We start from the raw sequence: 21094 nt of genomic DNA, 5'->3' as shown, positions 1-21094 counted from the left end.
TTCCGAAAAGGATACACTCCGATCAAGGAGCAAAATTTGAATCCAAATAATCAAGAAGCTTTGTAGTCTTTGCGGTATTGCACGATCCAGAACAACTCCCTGTCACCCAATGGGGAACGGTCTAACTGAAAGGTTAAACCGCACTCTTCTCCAAATGCTAGGAACTCTTACGACAGAGCAAAAGCATAACTGGAAAAAATATGTCGGCCCGATGGTTCACGCCTATAACTCGCTGCGACAGGAAACCAATGGTCAGGCACCGTATTTCCTAATGTTTTGACGACAGCCGAGATTACCTGTTGACATAGCGTTTGAACTTGATCAGGAAATCACGAAACAACCTATGACAACTTATGTTGCTGAAATGAAGGAAAAGCTGCAGAAACCATATGATTTAGCTTCAAAGGCAACTAAAGAAGCTCAGGGAAAACTAAAGAATTACTACGACCTGAAGGTAAGAGGAAATAACATAGAGGAGGGGGACGGAGTTATGGTCAAAATAGTAGCTTTTGAAGGAAAGCACAAGTTGGCAAATCGGTAGAAAGAAGAACCTTATGTTGTTTTAGATCGACCGAATCCAGACATACCAGTATATGTTGTTCGTAAAGAGAATGGTGAAGGACGCAAGCGTACTTTAGACAGAAATCTTCTGCTCCCTATGGGTAGACTTAACCTAAGGGATAGTTTAGATCAAACTATCATTAGTAAGAAACCTACACCAGCTCCAAGAAGGAAAAAGAACTCTGATCAGAGAACAACGGCAGCAGTAGCTCCAGAATCAAGGAGTGAAGAGACTGATGATTCTTCCGACGATGAATTATTATGCAATAAAGTTGTGTCTGGGCCACTGAAACCGTCACAAGATCACAATAATGATTCAAGTGACGAATATGTGAGAGGAGCTGATGATGCTGAGGATGATGATGAGGATGATGACGATGATGATCCTAGTATAGAGCTAGAGCAGATCGAAAAACTTGAAGATGAGAATACCGGAAAAATCAGGGAATCATATGAAAAAGGAAACGTTGGACAGCGAAAATCATCACGTCCACGTAAACAGAGAAGGTGAGTTTGTTGTTAATATGGTCTGCAGGGCCATGATGAATGCTGTACTAGATAAATCATAGTTTTTTGGCTTGTTTTTTTAAATTTCTTAATTGTGTTCATGTCAGATTTACATATGCTCTAGTATAATGACGAGGAAGTCATTTCTCGTTGAGGGGGCATATCTGATAGTGTTGAATTTTGTAAATATTATTTTATGCATTTTTTATTTCAGCTTTACAAATTGACGTTTATCATTACAATAATAAAATCATTCATATTAAAAAGTTGTGTTTTACGTGTTATCCCTTAAAAGTAAAAATAGCAAATGGTCAGTTCTATATTTAATTCTGGTTGTTGATTGGCTGGGAGAATTTTCCCGCAGTGCGCGGCAGGTAGTTTTCTGGTGAGGGGTAGTTTTTGTCGAGCTCAGAAGAGCGATAACTCATATATTTATGAACATCGTGTAATTGTTGTGTATAAATTGTTTATATCATTATCATGTTGTGCATTTTACATGTATAAGGCAAACTCTCATTGTATATTTCAGGGTCTTTTTATTATAATAGAGAATATATATATATATATATATATATATATATATATATATATATATATATATATATATATATATATATATATATATATATATATATATATATATATATAAATCAGAACCATCAGTATTGTTATTCTTGATACAACGCCCAATAGTAACGCTACTTCAAATATATTTTTAAAATTTGGATTATTGCTACTTTTGTACTTGAAATACAGCGATTGTAGATCCCATGGTACATAATTTGGCGATTTTTATTAAAAATGTAAGCCATGGGACTTGTTCCGGAAATGACAAATGTTTAAATTTCACTAAGAGCACAGCAAATGCGATTTACGAAATATGTTTTTTTCGACTAGTAATTGCAATGACTTTGACATATACAAGTATTATCTATCGCGTTGCCTGTGCACATATCAAAATATTTACATACGTGTGTACAAATTCGTAGTTTTTTGCCAAAAAGTGAAATCAGGGTTAAGTTTGGAATTTATAATTCTGATATGTGACGTTTTGGCGCCATTTCCCATGCATGTTTCAAGCACGTGGGTTGTCCAAAATTAACTTCGAGGGGTGATGACAGTTTAGCTGCTGCTTCATCTTTTATGATTTTCATACTAGGCAAAAATTATATACTAAGTGTACTTTGTTATTAGCAAACAACTATTTAGGGCAATCGTTACTAGTATTATCTTAAATAATTATGAATTTTATTTAGATAAGTAACACTGTAAGAGGGTGCTGTTCTTTAAACTGACCTACCTTGAAAAGATTAATATCAATTGTCATCACCATATAACTTCACTAGAATTTCATGAAAACAAGAAACGTAATCACCCCAAGACAAAGGTAGGGACATCTGGGGAAAAGGACTTGAAGTTCCGCCCCTACTGACTCAAATGGAATGTAAGAACAATGATAATATTATTGTTGAGATTAAGTTTCATTTGAAAAATGATTAAAATTAACATATTATGTATAATGTTCATTACCATACTTTTCTTAGAGTGTCCAATTGGTTTTAGGCAAATATTGCACAAAGGAGCATTGTTACCCATTTTATGGAAAATACTGTAAATCAGCATGCAGTTGTTACAAAGATGAAAGTCACTTTTTTGTCAAAAAAGGCGGAAGGAAATAGTACTACATGTAAAAATAAATATTGCGCCGAATTTATAATCAGGAATATTCCAGGATGTTCCTGAACATTGTGATTCTTTGAGGACCAATGATGTTAACGTTTGTTACAGTGTTTATATTGTTTTATCTACCTATTTCAGTAGGGGGACCAGTTTGTAAAGGGTATGTTTATACAAAAATTTATTAAAATTGTATTCCAATTATTCCAATTGTATTAAATTGTAAATTATTTTGAGATAACATTTAAGGTAATGAAACAATACGATTACAGGGTTGATGGAAATTTCTGCTGTATTGGTTTTTCGTGGAATAACAGTACTGCAATGTGTGAAAGTAAGGATAAAAAAGACATAACAATGATGATAATGACGATTATTGCAATATAAAAATGTAGTAATTACATGTTTCAACAAATGTAGATATAACATGTATGTAGTTGATGCTTGCTTATTATACATTGATCAAAACAAAATTAATTCTGTATTGGGTTTCATGATATAATTCTTAGACTTGCCTTCATCATATTCTTAGAGTGCCCCATTGGATATTTTGGCAAAGATTGCGAAAAGAAATGTAGTTACCCTTTCTACGGTGAAGACTGCCAATCAACATGCAATTGTTCAACAGATGGATGTCACTATTCTCGTGGATGTTTTACAAACATGGATACTTTTATATACCAAGAATTAAGTATGCACATACATATGATATCGCAAATAATCTCTATAACAGTTTGAGTTGCAAATGTTAAATCATTTGATAACAATATCAAATCCTATATTCATTGGAATTTTTTTATAGGTTCACAAAGAAAATACTCAACAGAACCCCCAACCACGTCCTTATCTGTTTCGATATCAAAGAAACAGTTTTCTAATCCAACCGTTTCTTTGGACTTTTCTACAGATATTTATAAACATTTAAGTGATGATAAACTGGATAATATTCCTTCAAACGACAATTGGCTAAATAACAGTGTGGCTTTGAGCTTATTTGGAATTTTTGTTCTGTTTTTTTCTGTTTTCGTTATCGCATATATCTATTTGAAGTGCTTTCGAAAGGAATTAAATGCTAAAAAGAATAAAAACACTGAGTGGCAGGTCAAATACCGATCGCTGAGTCTCGATACAAGGCAGCCCCTGGGTACAGCTTATGAGGAACCACAAGAACAACTGATAGTGAGAGATTCTACGTACCTATCTCCCGTTTTTAGTCGCAATGTGGGTAATAAAATCAGCAGCTTACAGATAAATGATATGAGAATCGATAGCAATGATGTGTCCGGAGAAACTACGGGAGGTAAACACAGTCTCAGTCACGTCCCCACATATACAGAAAACGAAACAAACAGCTCTCTCAAGCTCGAAGAACGAACATTTGATGTTTACACAGAAATTGCAGAAAACATCCCAGAAATTTCAAATGTGTCAGCTAGTTATGATTGTAAACCACAAGTGACTAGCAACTTTAATAAAAACACTGCTACGTGCAGTTAGGTTGTATACATGAATGTTAAAAGTGAAAAATATTAAACCTAAATTTATGAGTTTTATTATTTTTGCATCAATAGAATACCCCCCCCCCCCCCCAATTTAAAATATATATGACTGAATAGACGACTAAAATATATGTTTTCACTGCCTTAAAACACATTTTTGAATGTTAATTGCTGACGCTGTTTTTGGAATATTTTATTTTCAAAAAGACGTAATGAAAAGGTACGTTTTGAATACCTAAATAGATTGACTACCACTTCGAATTCAGTATGTGTGGATTATGTCTATGACAATTAAAGGTAAGGTTTTCACTTCCAATTTCGGGCACGGACTAACGTCAGGCCTGTAGTCATCTCCCATGTACATATCGGCCACATAATTGTCTTTATACATACATTTCCTCTCTCAATTCTCAAACGACATGTAAGAAAAGAGTTGTTTCTTTGAGTAACTCATACAGGTCATAAAGGTACAGTGTGCATTTTGCGATCTGGATGAAAAAAGCTTATTGCAATCACCTGTTTCATTTCTGATAAGATCATTCAGGAAAAGTTCGTCGCATTTTATTAAATATTGCGTAAAACTTTGTTCCTTGTTCCGTTGCACACTTGTTAGAATTGGATTGATATGGAAACAATTAACACTTTGTTCTCACGAAATGACTTTTAGGCATGAAGAGAAAACAGGAAAATATGAAATATTTGACATATGAAAAAAATATTCAAATTATGTTAATTTGCAATAGTGTAGTACACTTTTATAAATAGTTTGGAAAATGACTATTTAAGGTATGAATTTATCAGTATAACAATATTTATCACAGCATTTTTATTTTGATTTTTTTTTAAATTAAAGTGCCTTGTCAAAACTTGTTCTCGTTACATGAATTGATGAAAAAAAATGAAAACTGTAACATTGTATGATTATGCCATTTATTGACCAGATAAAATTAATGTCAAAAAACATAACTGAAGCACATTCAATATACAATTACCAATATTATATATTTAAAAAACTAATAACTGTATAAAGCCTAAGGGTGAAGCATTTATGCTTAGACATGTTAATCAAAATTGCAAATTAGTGCTTATCTCTGGTAATCATTTATCATAATTACATATTTTTGGCATCAAGAAGGTGATGGTAACTAAAAAGCACATCTGTATCATATGAAACATGATTTGTACAACAGACAGAGGGACGGAGGTATAAACAACCAAACCACAGTTTAATCGCACATAATTTTACACCAGTAAAAGAGAGGAGAAAAGGAGGTGGTGGCGAACTGTTAATGTTGCAGGAGAACAACTTTGAGCAATTTCAAAAAATTAAAAGATAGATCCTAATAAAAAAAATTATGAGCTATAAAACTTTATCTATTCCCTCGCGCAAATTATTACAGGGATTTAAATATCGCAAACTTTCATAAATTACTATTAACATTAAAACAAAAGCGCGTAAGCATGCAATAAAGAAAGAAAATTGAATCACATACTTTTGAATACATCAATAAAGGCATTGAAGAATCCATTAAGGATACAGTATTCACTAATGATATAAAGGTGCATAAGTTGGCACAATTTCGACAATTAATGGAATAACTTTATTGTTAACGATCTACCTAGTAGTCAATTAATGATAAAATGTCTAAATCATGCAATCATTATTGTTAAACATTCAATTCACTCAAGTCTGTTCTTTTGCAACGTAGTATAAACACCATAAATGTTTAATACCGTAAGCAAATGCCACAAATCACATTATGCGAACTTCAATCCCTTATTGGGTTACCAAAGTGTGCTTGTACAGTAGTGGTTCAACGACGTGCTATCCCCCGTCAGTAGTATGATCGATCTAACTTGTGGAGTAACGGAAACTTCATCGGGCATACACTTAACGAAGGAAACAAAAGCAGATTAACATTGATATCTTGAATTGTTGTACATGTACGTATTTATTAGTATTACCATATAGCAGCGTAGTCCTATTTTTTTAGCTGTGCCTGCTGGTTCTCTGACCTTTCTTTTCAAAAATGGGGCTACTGTATGGTGCAAAAATGCATTATTGTATATTATATATTTAGTCACTAAAAATTTACATTTCTGTTTATTATTCACAAACTGTAGACATGGAAAATATTACGGTGCGCGAACATTTAGCCACCGTGAGTATTCACTGTGCATTTTCAAACCTAGTGTATGCCGCCATTACAGATGTTATCGATAGATGTGTGCCTGAGTGTGGCCTAAATTACCTTTTTCCTATCGTAGTTATAGCACTTCCAAAAACGCAAGCATATATGATATTATGTATAATTAAATGTTAAATAAACAACTAATTATAACGGAACATTCGATTCACCTTTATCTCTTAACACCCCTCAGCTCTGCAGCCCTATTGAAGACATTGTTGTGAAGTGCGCTAATTACCATTTTTATTTCGTACATTTCTGAAGATTCCTGTACACCCTGCGGGTTGTTTGCGATTGGCATTCACATTAAGAAGTTCACTTTTAAGGTCAATTGATTATAAAGTCGTACAGTTTTTAAACAGATTACACCCCACTAATTTTTATGCTCTAAATGTCGGGTGCGCAATAAACAATAGTGCGTATTATCTTCGATAAAATACTTTAATTATTTTTCTAATAGCCTATAACGGATTTTGGACAGTTACTTAAACGTGATTCCAAAGAAAAATGATGTAAAATGTATGGTAATATGTTTATTACATACCATATATGTTTTTCTATTTCATTTGAAATCGATTGGCCATGAAATTAAAAACACTGTGAAAGGTACTAACACAGGAAATCGTAAAATTTTAGACACGTGGAATTAAAGACGTTTACAGTATTTATTACAATTATTAAGGACGTTGTTTACACTCAGGATTTGAGTTCTCAAATTCGGATTGTTATAAATTTCAATGTTATGAGTAAAATTGGTTCTAAACACTAAAAGTATTTATGAAATGAATTACAGGCACGTAGCATCGTTTTTGAAAGTGTGTGTGTGGGGGCGGGGGGCGGGGGGGGGGGGGGGGGCTGGCGTACTATATTACTTCAATCAATTTCACTCCTCATTTCCTTTTTCATATCAATTTTTTTACATACCCCCCAAAAAGTGGGGGGCAGGGGGGGGGGGGGCAACTCAACGATAATTCAATTTTTTATATGTAGATTTAAAAAAAATTGTTGCTGCGAGAAAAAGTGGGGAGGGGAGGGGCAGGCCCGCCTGCATTATTATTGACATAACATTCAATATTTTTCGTATATTATGCAATTGGGCTCAAACAAAGTTGGACTTTTAGCAAATGTTTAGGTTTTATTTGTTAGTAAACATATTTTGCATATTTACTGTTGGTTTTATCTCACTTTTTCGTATAGATAACCGAATGGCACACACTACAAAAATGCATTAAAGAGATAAAAGACACCAATCTAAACATTTTGATCATTGACCTCAATTATCTTTTATACCTGCAGAGTTAGGTCAATATACCTAGTTTAATGCTATAAATGTTTAAGTTATATCATCATTCAGTTTTTTGTTAGTTGAATCAAAAAGGGGTAGGAACTTAAAAAATGACAGAGGAAATTTGGACTGGTATATGTATAAAAATTGTGAATGAAAACTAAATGCTTTGTGTCTCTTTAGTGTCACTGCCATTCATAAACTGTATTTCCTTTTTTTTTTAAAGAGTGTAGCATTTTGTATTATTTTCACAATTCAGAAAATCTCAATCATGGTGTAAAATTTTGGGGGATTTTTCTTTAATTTAAAAAAAAAAATATTCAATGGCCATTATTTCAAAAAGTAGGTCATTGACCTACTTTTTGGAAAGTAAAAAATAGCACTACCATGACCAAAACCATCTGTTTTGAACACACAAAAGATTTGTTTTTCATTATCATCAGTGGAAATTTTTTTCATTCAGAGTAAACGTATTCCTAAGGATTTGATTTGCTTCTTTTATTTTTTTTCTTTAAATCACCATTGCTAGTGAAGTTATAAATCATTATACAGTTATCATTTTGGTTGAAAATGGTGGTATACATACTTGATAATACTTAATAATATCTAAACAACATGTATTTATTTAAATTATTATCTTTATATATGCATTCACTAATAATTTCATCATCCATTTCTTTAAAAAAAATCGAATAAAATTCATAACTCCATTGAAATTGACAGGGATGAAATCTACACGATCCGGTTCTTACCAGTTTATTGATCGATCAAACCCTTCTGTAGCCTAAAATCGATCGAACAAAACCTCTAGCAACTTAAAAGAAAATCATTGACTGCGCGAAATGACGTCGACTCAAATGACATGTACCATAGATGTAAGCATTTGCTATTTCTCCTATAGAACGTACTGATGTACAATTATAATAATGTAGTTACTTTAACTAGCTCTTCATTATCAATTCAATGATTTATTATAAGTAAACAATTATGTTAAAACAACTGTACAATTGGAGTTCAAATGTGCTAATGTGACACCAAATCAATATATAATGTCTTTTTTAAAATCCTTAATGATTTGAACAACTAAACGTTTACTTTGGGAATCTATGTTGGCTATAGACGTAGTGATCATTGCAGAAACAAACTACTTTTTTTCAGCAATACTTTTGATGGTCAATTTCATTTCAACATCATAAATCTCGTAATATCACAAATTTGATTCTGTTAACGGCACTTGCGAAACATGGCAATATTCTTTATATATTTGATATTTTGGAGAGTTTCTTTAATAGAACAACCCCAGCAATATCATTGCACAAACACGATATACATCAACACCATTGAATCAAGCCGATTTAGCGCGATTTGATAATTATTATGTGACGTGGTTCTATGTACTGAGTTTTGATTTTAAACAATTGCTACACATTATATTTTTTTACTTCGTGTTGTTTAAACAAATGCATTGGACAAAATTTTGGAAATAATATTAGATCATTGGGACAATTATGACTTATTTACCTTTCCAAAAAGTTTTAAAACGTATTTTGGGTAAAACATTGCAAAATTTAGTAAAATTATTTTGATTATAATTCTACAGTACTTCTATTCACATGAATATCGCCATGTGTCCCAAACCACCTTATGGTGATATCATCAACAATGTGATACACACAGACAGAATGATAGACGAACAGACAGTCAGGTGGACGGACAGGCCCAAATCAATACCCCCCCCCCCTTTCAGTGAAAACGGGAGACAACATTTATTTTAATTGTGGTCTTTCTATACTATAGTCTGTCCCAAGATATTTATGCAGCACATTTGGACGATTTTTAATAAAAATACACTTACCTGTGAAAGAAGTGCAATTGAAATAGTTGAAAGGGATATTTTCCAGGATAACTTCATTAACACATTATCATCTTTCACTCGGAAAAATTCACATGAACGAAAACAGATTCCTTTCGGAAATTTATAATGGGGAATGTTTACATCTTTTCTCCATTCGGAATACACTCGGAATACATCGCGCAATATTTCAACGTTATCATCCGGGCTTGCTGCAATACAAAATCTCCGTAGACATCACATTTTTTAGCATTGTATTGAAACCTGATAGGCTAACAGGGGCGTTTTGACTGAGAAATCTTGGAAATTTTTCATACTTTTGAATGAACATCGTTTGAATCCTGAGGTGTTTATCAATATCAAGCAATTAAGCCAAAAGTGAATCCAAAATATCTTGGGACAGAGTATAGTTGCAACGTTGTATTTACATTGAAATTCTTTCCCAACTTTAAATTATTATCCCAATAGAGGTTGCAACAAAGTAATAACATTGTGAGAAAGCTTGAAGTTGGTTATGGTCCTGGAGAGCTTGAAATATGTGAACTAAATGTTAACAACACTTAATGTAAGATTACGTTTTTACGGATGGAAACTATTTTTAGAAGTTACATGTATGTAAGACGGTTTCGGAACTTGACGGAAACAGCTGCTCGTTCCAATAGTGGTATTCTTTAGTAAACAACAGTAATTTTGCTTTGCTGACACATATGTATAATTGTTTTTATTACTAAAAAAGATGTTTGATTATTGCCTGAATAATGGACACTGTCGATGAAACAAGTGCCGAGGGATCGTCTGGATTGATTTTAAACCATAATAATATAATAAACCACTTAATATTTGATTTAGTTTTGGATTGTCAAAAAAAAATTCTATTGGTTTATTTTTATTTTTGTTAACATACTCAGAAGTAAGTCGCATACATTGATTAACTGAATTACAGTACCGATCAGACCCAACCTAACAGAAAGTAAACCTCAGAGTGGACCCAGAGTAAACCCCAAGTAAACCCAGAGTGGACACAGAGAGAAAAAAACCCGATCAGAAGTATACCCTGAAAGCAGACGTTACATGTGTATTCGGAATATACAAGGAGGAGGAATCACAGGCAGTAGGATGAGAAGATAAAAAACAGGTCTGCTTCACACTTCAGTGCGTACAGTTGACTCCAAAAGCAATTCTCGAGTAAACCCAAAGTAAACCCCGAGTAAACCCAAAGTAAACCCAGAGTGGACCCAAATTTTCAGAAAGTAAACCCAAAGTAAAATCAGAAAGTAAACCCGGGGTTTAGTTTGGGTTCACTCTGGTGTTAGGTTGGGCCTGATCGGTACTTTACATGTACATGTAAGTAATCGATGTTCTTTGCTTGTAAAAAGTAACGCAAATTCGCACAAAATAACAACTGGGATTTGATGGATTCGAATAAATACACGTTAATTCATTGTTAAAGTGCATTTCATACTATTTATAGGTTTACCAGTAATTAGGTTCTGACGGATTAAATCCTTATCTTCTACAAAGAATCTAAGACAGTCGATTCTTATACACAAAACAGTTGACTGACAAGATATATTGTTAGTCTTGCAAATAAATATTTAAATCTATAACAAGATGTGAAGATTTGGGTACATTTATTGTTCTAAAATTGATACCAATGGCCCTGCAAAAATAAGAACCATGAATAAGTTGTTTTAATTTTAAACTTGGGACCAAACCAAAAAACATGTAACACCTTTGACATTAGCTGTCAAATCCATTTTGTTCCGACTTCTTTAACTTGGGGTATTTTCCCTTTAAAATATGTGGAGATAATTACACAAGACAAAACCGTTAATAAAGGTCTTGGTTTGTGTTTTAAAATGTTTTTGCACGTTCCAGTTGTCACGGTCTGTAATTTAGCAGAGGTCAAGATAAAAATGTTTATTTAGAAGATCCAAAATGTGATCGGTTTTTTAAACCTGCACAAATAGAAAATAGTGCTTATGCACCACTTTATTGTTTCTTAAACTGCAGTATGCCAATAAGTGAATCGATGCCGCAAATAAAAGCAATATTCTTTATCACAAAAAAGTTCAGTTCTGCATTCCGCCATATTTCAAGATAACGTCAACACCTTGTATATCCTTAAATTATACTTCAACTATTGCTTCCAAACTCTTCAATTACAAACAAACTCTACAAGACCTTAATATCGAACATCTGAAAGATAATCCTCCAACGTGTTCTTGTTCTGCCGGACACGTCATTACTGGTGATGTTAATTTAGTTAACAACTAAGACCTAAGATCACTAATTATAAAAGGACCAAAATTTATGGAACCATGTTCCTTCACATGGCGTCGTTATTTTATACATATCATGAATTTTGTTGAAGATTACGCCAAGCGATGGGCGAGATCAGAAAAAGCAGACATTGATTCCCTGTCAGAGTAGGTTAAAAGCATCAGATGTAAATCTCGTATTAAACGGCTGAAAGGTCAACAGAAAACCATTTATCCTTCTGTTTTCAATAAAGCAGAAGGGAGAAAAGAACTAGTTACATTGCACGATCAGTATAAACTGGCCCCTGCTGATAAGGCAAGTAACAACATTGTCTTTGTTTGTAAGGCACATTAATCAAATTTTCAAAGAACTAGGTTTCAATTTTACACATTGCAATCCTACTTACACCCATAGCAGTCTTTCCAAACAGGAGATACTTTAAAATCATAAATCGAGTATGGATATCTTTAATATCTTTAAACAAAATATATTTGATTAACCTCATTTGTACTCGATTCCTAAGTTTCACAAAAGTCCATCTATGCCGTTTTTGGAAATAATAAATATCCAAATATCTGTAGGAATTACCATGGTTCCAATTGTGCCTAATTGTTAGCATGCCTATTTTTGTAATATGCATATGAAGCAGAACTTATTCAGAATCTTGTACGTGAAAAAATAAATCACTCGCTGTCGCCTTCAACTCAACATTCAGGCATATATTTTCATATATTTTCTAAGATTTATATCAGTTTAAAAATCAGCAGTCATTGTTGGATTACCTTATTGCGGATAATCATAATTTAAACAAGTTGAATCTACACAATTAGAGGATGCCATCATTCTATTTCATTAAATTTTGTCTCGGAGGTCATGCAAAACAAATCTAGTTTATATGATAAAAATACTGAATAAGGTTGCCACTATTTCCCTGCAATATTTTGTTTGTTTGGTATATTGATATTAATGAAAAAAAATGCACTTAAAGATGTTCGCTCCTCTCTTTTTAGGCAATTTTGTCGACTCTTTATCAAACAATTTGGCATCATATTTTGATTTTATTTGCATATTTATATTTAACAACGCCAAATAAACCATATTAAATAAAATTGTTAACAGAAAATTATATATTTACAGAGTTTAGTAAGGGACTATATTTTGTGGAAGGATTTCAAGAAGAAAATGATATTTTTTCATAACTCATAAGTTTTAGAGTACTGTTACTTTAGCCCCCTAAAGTTGAGCTCAAATAAACTTCCAGATAGTTTGTGTAATACGTGTAATACGATATTCATGTTGTTCCAAAAAACATTTTTTTTTCACAATAGCTTGATGTTACTATGGATATATTTTTGCATATTTAGCAAAACTTTTTGTAGAAGTCAAGAAAAAATGAACTAAAATTTGTTTGCATAAAATTAGATAATTTCATGTCATATCTCAATTTATTTTAGATGTGACCCCCCTTTTTTTTTTACTTTTATATGAAACATTAAATGTATGTTTGTTTGTATGCAAAGTTTTGCAAATTTTGCATTACTATTTTTTTTTGCGTTATAATTTGATTGCTCCAAAATTTTGTATCAATCTTTACATTTGCTGTTGTACATGTATTCATTATGCACTAGCATTTGAAGTCATCGGTTAAAGATGGATTCTTTTCATCATTGTTTTATCCCAAATGGGTCTCCATATATTAACATGTCGTAAAATTCAAATTGCCACTATTTACAAAAAACTTTTTTTTTAAATTTCATAAATTAGTGTATATTCACAAAAATATTTTTGCCTTATCTAAAGTGTAAATGAATAAATGGTTTAAATCACGTCATTTACGACAAACCGTAGTCTGCGCGAACAAGAAATAATGGAGAGGGAAAAGAGGAAAGGTCGCTTCGTTTCAATGCGACGGAAACGGCAGTGCGAATCCTTTAAAAAGTCAATTGACAGACGTAGGATAAAACTGTTTAATAATAAAACCAAAGAAAATATCCAACACGGCTTTTTAGTGACTTTGATACCACAGGGGCTTGTGTAGAAAAAAAAACTTCGCTAAAAATAGTGGGTACCTCGGAGGAAAAATAACAAGGGAGGACGCCATTTTGGATACTGCATCACTTCATCAGCTAATTTCTCATTTAAATTGTTAAACTAGACGTATGCGCCGATTCGTATTCCTCCGAGGTACCCACTTTTATAACGATGTTTCTTTATCTACACAAGCCCCTGTGTTTGCAACCAACAAGCGAGATGAATCAGAGGAAATTCCAATAGAGGAAATCGAGAAAGTTTGCAGAGAAAATTGTAAGTTTAAAGTGCTTTAGACGTAGTAAAACTGAGAAAACAAGCAATGCAGTTGTCTGATTTCATAACATGCATTTCAAGCTCAACCATTGCACATTCACATTGACTATATAACATTATTTATATTCATTCATTAGTGTTCATATCACACTAGAACTGCAGTACAGATTAAATCCCCATTGCACAAGCACACCATCGGTAATTCAATACGTTGCTTTATATAGCATGCACTTATGTAATTTTGTAAATATTAGGAATAAATTGCTTTAGAAAGCGATGACAGATCAGTTCTACAGTCTACCCAAAAATGTCAAATGTAAAATCTATGGCGGCCCATATGGATACAAAAAATACTTATTAAAATATATATTTGATATTTTGGAGAGTTTCTTTAATAAAACAACCCCAGCAATATCATTGCACAAACACGATATACATCAACACCATTGAATCAAGCCGATTTAGCGCGATTTGATAATTATTATGTGACGTGGTTCTATGTACTGAGTTTTGATTTTAAACAATTGCTACACATTATATTTTTTTTACTTTGTGTTGTTTAAACAAATGCATTGGACAAAATTTTGGAAATAATATTAGATCATTGGGACAATTATGACTTATTTACCTTTCCAAAAAGTTTTAAAACGTATTTTGGGTAAAACATTGCAAAATTTAGTAAAAGTATTTTGATTATAATTCTACAGTACTTCTATTCACATGAATATCGCCATGTGTCCCAAACCACCTTATGGTGATATCATCAACAATGTGATACACACAGACAGAATGATAGACGAACAGACAGTCAGGTGGACGGACAGGCCCAAATCAATACCCCCCCCCCCCTTTCAGTGAAAACGGGAGACAACATTTATTTTAATTGTGGTCTTTCTATACTATAGTCTGTCCCAAGATATTTATGCAGCACATTTGGACGATTTTTAATAAAAATACACTTACCTGTGAAAGAAGTGCAATTGAAATAGTTGAAAGGGATATTTTCCAGGATAACTTCATTGACACATTATCATCTTTCACTCGGAAAATTCACATGAACGAAAACAGATTCCTTTCGGGGATTTATAATGGGGAATGTTTACATCTTTTCTCCATTCGGAATACACTCGGAATACATCGCGCAATATTTCAACGTTATCATCCGGGCTTGCTGCAATACAAAATCTTCGTAGACATCACATTTTTTAGCATTGTATTGAAACCTGATAGGCTAACAGGGGCGTTTTGACTGAGAAATCTTGGAAATTTTTCACAATTTTGAATGAACATCGTTTGAATCCTGAGGTGTTTATCAATATCAAGCAATTAAGCCAAAAGTGAATCCAAAATATCTTGGGACAGAGTATAGTTGCAACGTTGTATTTACATTGAAATTCTTTCCCAACTTGAAATTATTATCCCAACAGAGGTTGCAACAAAGTAATAACATTGTGAGAAAGCTTGAAGTTGGTTATGGTCCTGGAGAGCTTGAAATATGTGAACTAAATGTTTACAACACTTAATGTAAGATTACGTTTTTACGGATGGAAACTATTTTTAGAAGTTTCATGTATGTAAGATGGTTTCGGAACTTGACGGAAACAGCTGCTCGTTCCAATAGTGGTATTCTTTAGTAAACAACAGTAGTTTTGCTTTGCTGACACATATGTATAATTGTTTTTATTACTAAAAAAGATGTTTGATTATTGCCTGAATAATGGACACTGTCGATGAAACATGTGCCGAGGGATCGTCTGGATTGATTTTAAACCATAATAATATAATAAACCACTTAATATTTGATTTAGTTTTGGATTGTCAAAAAAAAATTCTATTGGTTTATTTTTATTTTTGTTAACATACTCAGAAGTAAGTCGCATACATTGATTAACTGAACTACAGTACCGATCAGACCCAACCTAACAGAAAGTAAACCTCAGAGTGGACCCAGAGTAAACCCCAAGTAAACCCAGAGTGGACACAGAGAGAAAAAAACCCGATCAGAAGTATACCCTGAAAGCAGACGTTACATGTGTATTCGGAATATACAAGGAGGAGGAATCACAGGCAGTAGGATGAGAAGATAAAAAAAAAAAACAGGTCTGCTTCACACTTCAGTGCGTATAGTTGACTCTAAAAGCAATTCTCGAGTAAACCCAAAGTAAACCCCGAGTAAACCCAAAGTAAACCCAGAGTGGACCCAAATTTTCAGAAAGTAAACCCAAAGTAAAATCAGAAAGTAAACCCGGGGTTTAGTTTGGGTTCACTCTGGTGTTAGGTTGGGTCTGATCGGTACTTTACATGTACAGGTAAGTAATCGATGTTCTTTGCTTGTAAAAAGTAACGCAAATTCGCACAAAATAACAACTGCGATTTGATGGATTCGAATAAATACACGTTAATTCATTGTTAAAGTGCATTTCATACTATTTATAGGTTTACCAGTAATTAGGTTCTGACGGATTAAATCCTTATCTTCTACAAAGAATCTAAGACAGTCGATTCTTATACACAAAACAGTTGACTGACAAGATATTGTTAGTCTTGCAAATAAATATTTAAATCTCTAACAAGATGTGAAGATTTGGGTACATTTATTGTTCTAAAATTGATACCAATGGCCCTGCAAAAATAAGAACCATGAATAAGTTGTTTTAATTTTAAACTTGGGACCAAACCAAAAAACATGTAACACCTTTGACATTAGCTGTCAAATCCATTTTGTTCCGACTTCTTTAACTTGGGGTATTTTCCCTTTAAAATATGTGGAGATAATTACACAAGACAAAACCGTTAATAAAGGTCTTGGTTTGTGTTTTAAAATGTTTTTGCACGTTCCAGTTGTCACGGTCTGTAATTTAGCAGAGGTCAAGATAAAAATGTTTATTTAGAAGATCCAAAATGTGATCGGTTTTTTAAACCTGCACAAATAGAAAATAGTGCTTATGCACCACTTTATTGTTTCTTAAACTGCAGTATGCCAATAAGTGAATCGATGCCGCAAATAAAAGCAATATTCTTTATCACAAAAAAGTTCAGTTCTGCATTCCGCCATATTTCAAGATAACGTCAACACCTTGTATATCCTTAAATTATACTTCAACTATTGCTTCCAAACTCTTCAATTACAAACAAACTCTACAAGACCTTAATATCGAACATCTGAAAGATAATCCTCCAACGTATTCTTGTTCTGCAGACACGTCATTACTGGTGATGTTAATTTAGTTAACAACTAAGACCTAAGATCACTAATTATAAAAGGACCAAAATTTATGGAACCATGTTCCTTCACATGGCGTCGTTATTTTATACATATCATGAATTTTGTTGAAGATTACGCCAAGCGATGGGCGAGATCAGAAAAAGCAGACATTGATTCCTTGTCAGAGTAGGTTAAAAGCATCAGATGTAAATCTCGCATTAAACGGCTGAAAGGTAAAAAACCATTTATCCTTCTGTTTTCAATAAAGCAGAAGGGAGAAAAGAACTAGTTACATTGCACGATCAGTATAAACTGGCCCCTGCTGATAAGGCAAGTAACAACATTGTCTTTGTAAGGCACATTAATCAAATTTTCAAAGAACTAGGTTTCAATTTTACATATTTTACATATTGTAATCCTACTTACACCCATAGCAGTCTTTCCAAACAGGAGATACTTTAAAATCATAAATCGAGTATGGATATCTTTAATATCTTTAAACAAAATATATTTGATTAACCTCATTTGTACTTGATTCCTAAGTTTCACAAAAGTCCATCTATGCCGTTTTTGGAAATCAAGTCCTCCAAATATCTGTAGGAATTACCATGGTTCCAATTGTGCCTAATTGTTAGCATGCCTATTTTTGTAATATGCATTTAAAGCAGAACTTATTCAGAATCTTGTACGTGAAAAAATAAATCACTCGCTGTCGCCTTCAACTCAACATTCAGGCATATATTTTCATATATTTTCTAAGATTTATATCAGTTTAAAAATCAGCAGTCATTGTTGGATTACCTTATTGCGGATAATCATAATTTAAACAAGTTGAATCTACAGAATTAGAGGATGCCATCATTCTATTTCATTAAATTTTGTCTCGGAGGTCATGCAAAACAAATCTAGTTTATATGATAAAAATACTGAATAAGGTTGTCACTATTTCCCTGCAATATTTTGTTTGTTTGGTATATTGATATTAATGGAAAAAAAATGCACTTAAAGATGTTCGCTCCTCTCTTTTTAGGCAATTTTGTCGACTCTTTATCAAACAATTTGGCATCATATTTTGATTTTATTTGCATATTTATATTTAACAACGCCAAATAAACCATATTAAATAAAATTGTTAACAGAAAATTATATATTTACAGAGTTTAGTAAGGGACTATATTTTGTGGAAGGATTTCAAGAAGAAAATGATCATTTTTCATAACTCATAAGTTTTAGAGTACTGTTACTTTAGCCCCCTAAAGTTGAGCTCAAATAAACTTCCAGATAGTTTGTGTAATACGTGTAATACGATATTCATGTTGTTCCAAAAAACATTTTTTTTCACAATAGCTTGATGTTACTATGGATATATTTTTGCATATTTAGCAAAACTTTTTGTAGAAGTCAAGAAAAAATGAACTAAAATTTGTTTGCATAAAATTAGATAATTTCATGTCATATCTCAATTTATTTTAGATGTGACTCCCTTTTTTTTTTACTTTTATATGAAACATTAAATGTATGTTTGTTTGTATGCAAAGTTTTGCACAGTTTGCATTACTATTTTTTTTTGCGTTATAATTTGATTGCTCCAAAATTTTGTATCAATCTTTACATTTGCTGTTGTACATGTATTCATTATGCACTAGCATTTGAAGTCATCGGTTAAAGATGGATTCTTTTCATCATTGTTTTATCCCAAATGGGTCTCCATATATTAACATGTCGTAAAATTCAAATTGCTACTATTTACAAAAATTTTTTTTTTAAAATTTCATAAATTAGTGTATATTCACAAAAATATTTTTGCCTTATTTAAAGTGTAAATGACAAAGAAATGGTTTAAATCACGTCATTTACGACAAACCGTAGTCTGCGCGAACAAGAAATAATGGAGAGGGAAAAGAGAAAAGGTCGCTTCGTTTCAATGCGACGGAAACGGCAGTACGAATCCTTTAAAAAGTCATTTGACAGAGGTGGGATAAAACTGATTAATAATAAAACCAAAGAAAATATCCAACACGGCTTTTTTAGTGACTTTGCAACCACAGGGGCTTGTGTAGAAAAAAAAAAACATCGCTAAAAATAGTGGGTACCTCGGAGGAAAAATAACAAGGGAGGACGCCATCTTGGATACCGCCTCGCTTCATCAGCTAATTTCTCATTTAAATTGTTAAACTAGACACATGCGCCGATTCGTATTCCTTCATAAATGATTCTTCTTTAAGATCTCACCTCCAGCTAGTGCAGTTTAATTCCATTTACGTCTACATCAACAATTTTTATATGATTGACATTACTAGTATTTTAGGTGCAAACCTCCTAAAATTAGCTTAATTTGTTTTTTCTGAGCATTAAGATTTAGAAAAAAAATCACATCTAAGTGAATATTTTTTTGTGTTTATTTAAGATGCTCTATGAATATACATTTACCATGCCGATGAGATACATTTCATTTTCACAGCTGTTATCTCATATCTGAAAGTTAAAGATTGACAGACAGTGTCGCCAGATAGTCTGGACGCAAGTACGCAGTGTTTGAAATCTGCGGCAAAGCTCGCTAAGGCCACAGTCAAAATCCTTTAAACGATTGTTGTTACTTGACGTGAACTTGTGTGACTTTTATAACCTTACCCACTTGATCGATGGAAACATTCGACTAGAAGATGTTGTCACACAATATGTTAAAAAGCTATTCAATGTGTTGACATGCATACATACATGTATATCACTCTATTGTACGAGGGCCCATCCATTATTTTCATCTTTCTTCGATGGGAACAAATAACTACACGGTACAAACCAAGATGATTTCCTGCTGCAATATTTTCTTAAAAACAACGATAATGCAGATATTCTCATAATTATGATATGTCAGAACTGTGACATAACTGTGACTGTGAAAACTGTTTAAAAATTTTGTTTTCATTTTCCAGTTTACTATAAAAATTGGTGTAGATTTTATATAATTCGTCAAAAAAAGAAAGGACTCTAAAAAGTAGTTTTAGAACATCATTCTTTTAGTTTTTCTGTACAAGTATTTAATGTTTACTAAGACAAATCTAAGGATCAACCAACATTTTAGCGTCAGTCGTAGAAGTATAGGCAAGATAGAGAACCCGCAATTCTGCTTGCTTTGAGTCATGTTTTTGTTCACATGAGTTTATTACATTCAATTTTAGATTTTTGGGAGTTGATTTTAATCAACTCTCCTATGCAGTTACTCTGGCAAACCGAAAGTGAAACAGTGTTTGGACCTAAGCACAAATCCTCACCGCTGACAAGACTTAGTTCTCGGAAATAATCGATAAATTCGCTGTAATGAATTCTTAATCATTGTTTTTCAAGGAAACTTATTTATTGATACCTTGAAAATAGTCAGATTTTAAATGGTAGGACACAATTTATACATTTTTTGTAGTGGTACATGTATGTTTTCCTACGCTAGAGTTTACTATAGTATCGTTCAACCAGACGATCGGTGGTTTCCATAAATCTTCGACAAACAGAGAATTTTTTTTGCTTGTCGGAGATTAACGGACACAGCCGAGCGTGTGGTTGAACAAAGCTAGAGATCCAATAGAGGGTCTTTTTTTCAATTGTGAAGATAACTGTAAACTAATAATTTTATTAATTTTGAAGCATTTTTGGCATAAAATTATTAACTAATCACAAGTTACCAATTAATAGTAATATCAACACAAGAAGTAATAAATATCGGTTGTATTTTGCAATATACAGTATGTGGTTGCATCA

The 21094-nt window shown here is 32.7% G+C and overlaps 1 protein-coding gene across 1 annotated transcript; it reads left to right on the top strand.

Moving 5' to 3' along the window:
* The first annotated feature begins 211 nt into the window (after nt 1-211).
* LOC128185298 (uncharacterized) lies at nt 212-4242 on the top strand. The gene is made up of 5 exons (XM_052854929.1): nt 212-251; nt 567-1068; nt 3018-3079; nt 3278-3436; nt 3548-4242. The coding sequence occupies exons 1-5, from the start codon at nt 212-214 to the stop codon at nt 4240-4242; spliced, it is 1458 nt and encodes a 485-aa protein (XP_052710889.1).
* Nucleotides 4243-21094: the final 16852 nt, after the last annotated feature.

This window comes from Crassostrea angulata, chromosome 5 (assembly GCF_025612915.1).
Source record: "Crassostrea angulata isolate pt1a10 chromosome 5, ASM2561291v2, whole genome shotgun sequence".
NCBI lineage: Eukaryota > Metazoa > Mollusca > Bivalvia > Ostreida > Ostreidae > Magallana > Magallana angulata.
The sequence above is the reverse complement of the archived record's forward strand: the minus strand, read 5'-3'. Positions and strand labels throughout refer to the sequence as shown.

What these genes read in the sequence shown, in the direction of transcription:
- LOC128185298 (XM_052854929.1), top strand. Translation starts at nt 212, where the DNA reads ATGGTTCACGCCTATAACTCGCTGCGACAGGAAACCAATG. An exon ending in GCTGCGACAGGAAACCAATG is followed by an intron (nt 252 to 566) that starts GTCAGGCACCGT and finishes ATGTTGTTTTAG; the next exon opens with ATCGACCGAATCCAGACATA. An exon ending in TTTTATATACCAAGAATTAA is followed by an intron (nt 3,437 to 3,547) that starts GTATGCACATAC and finishes ATTTTTTTATAG; the next exon opens with GTTCACAAAGAAAATACTCA.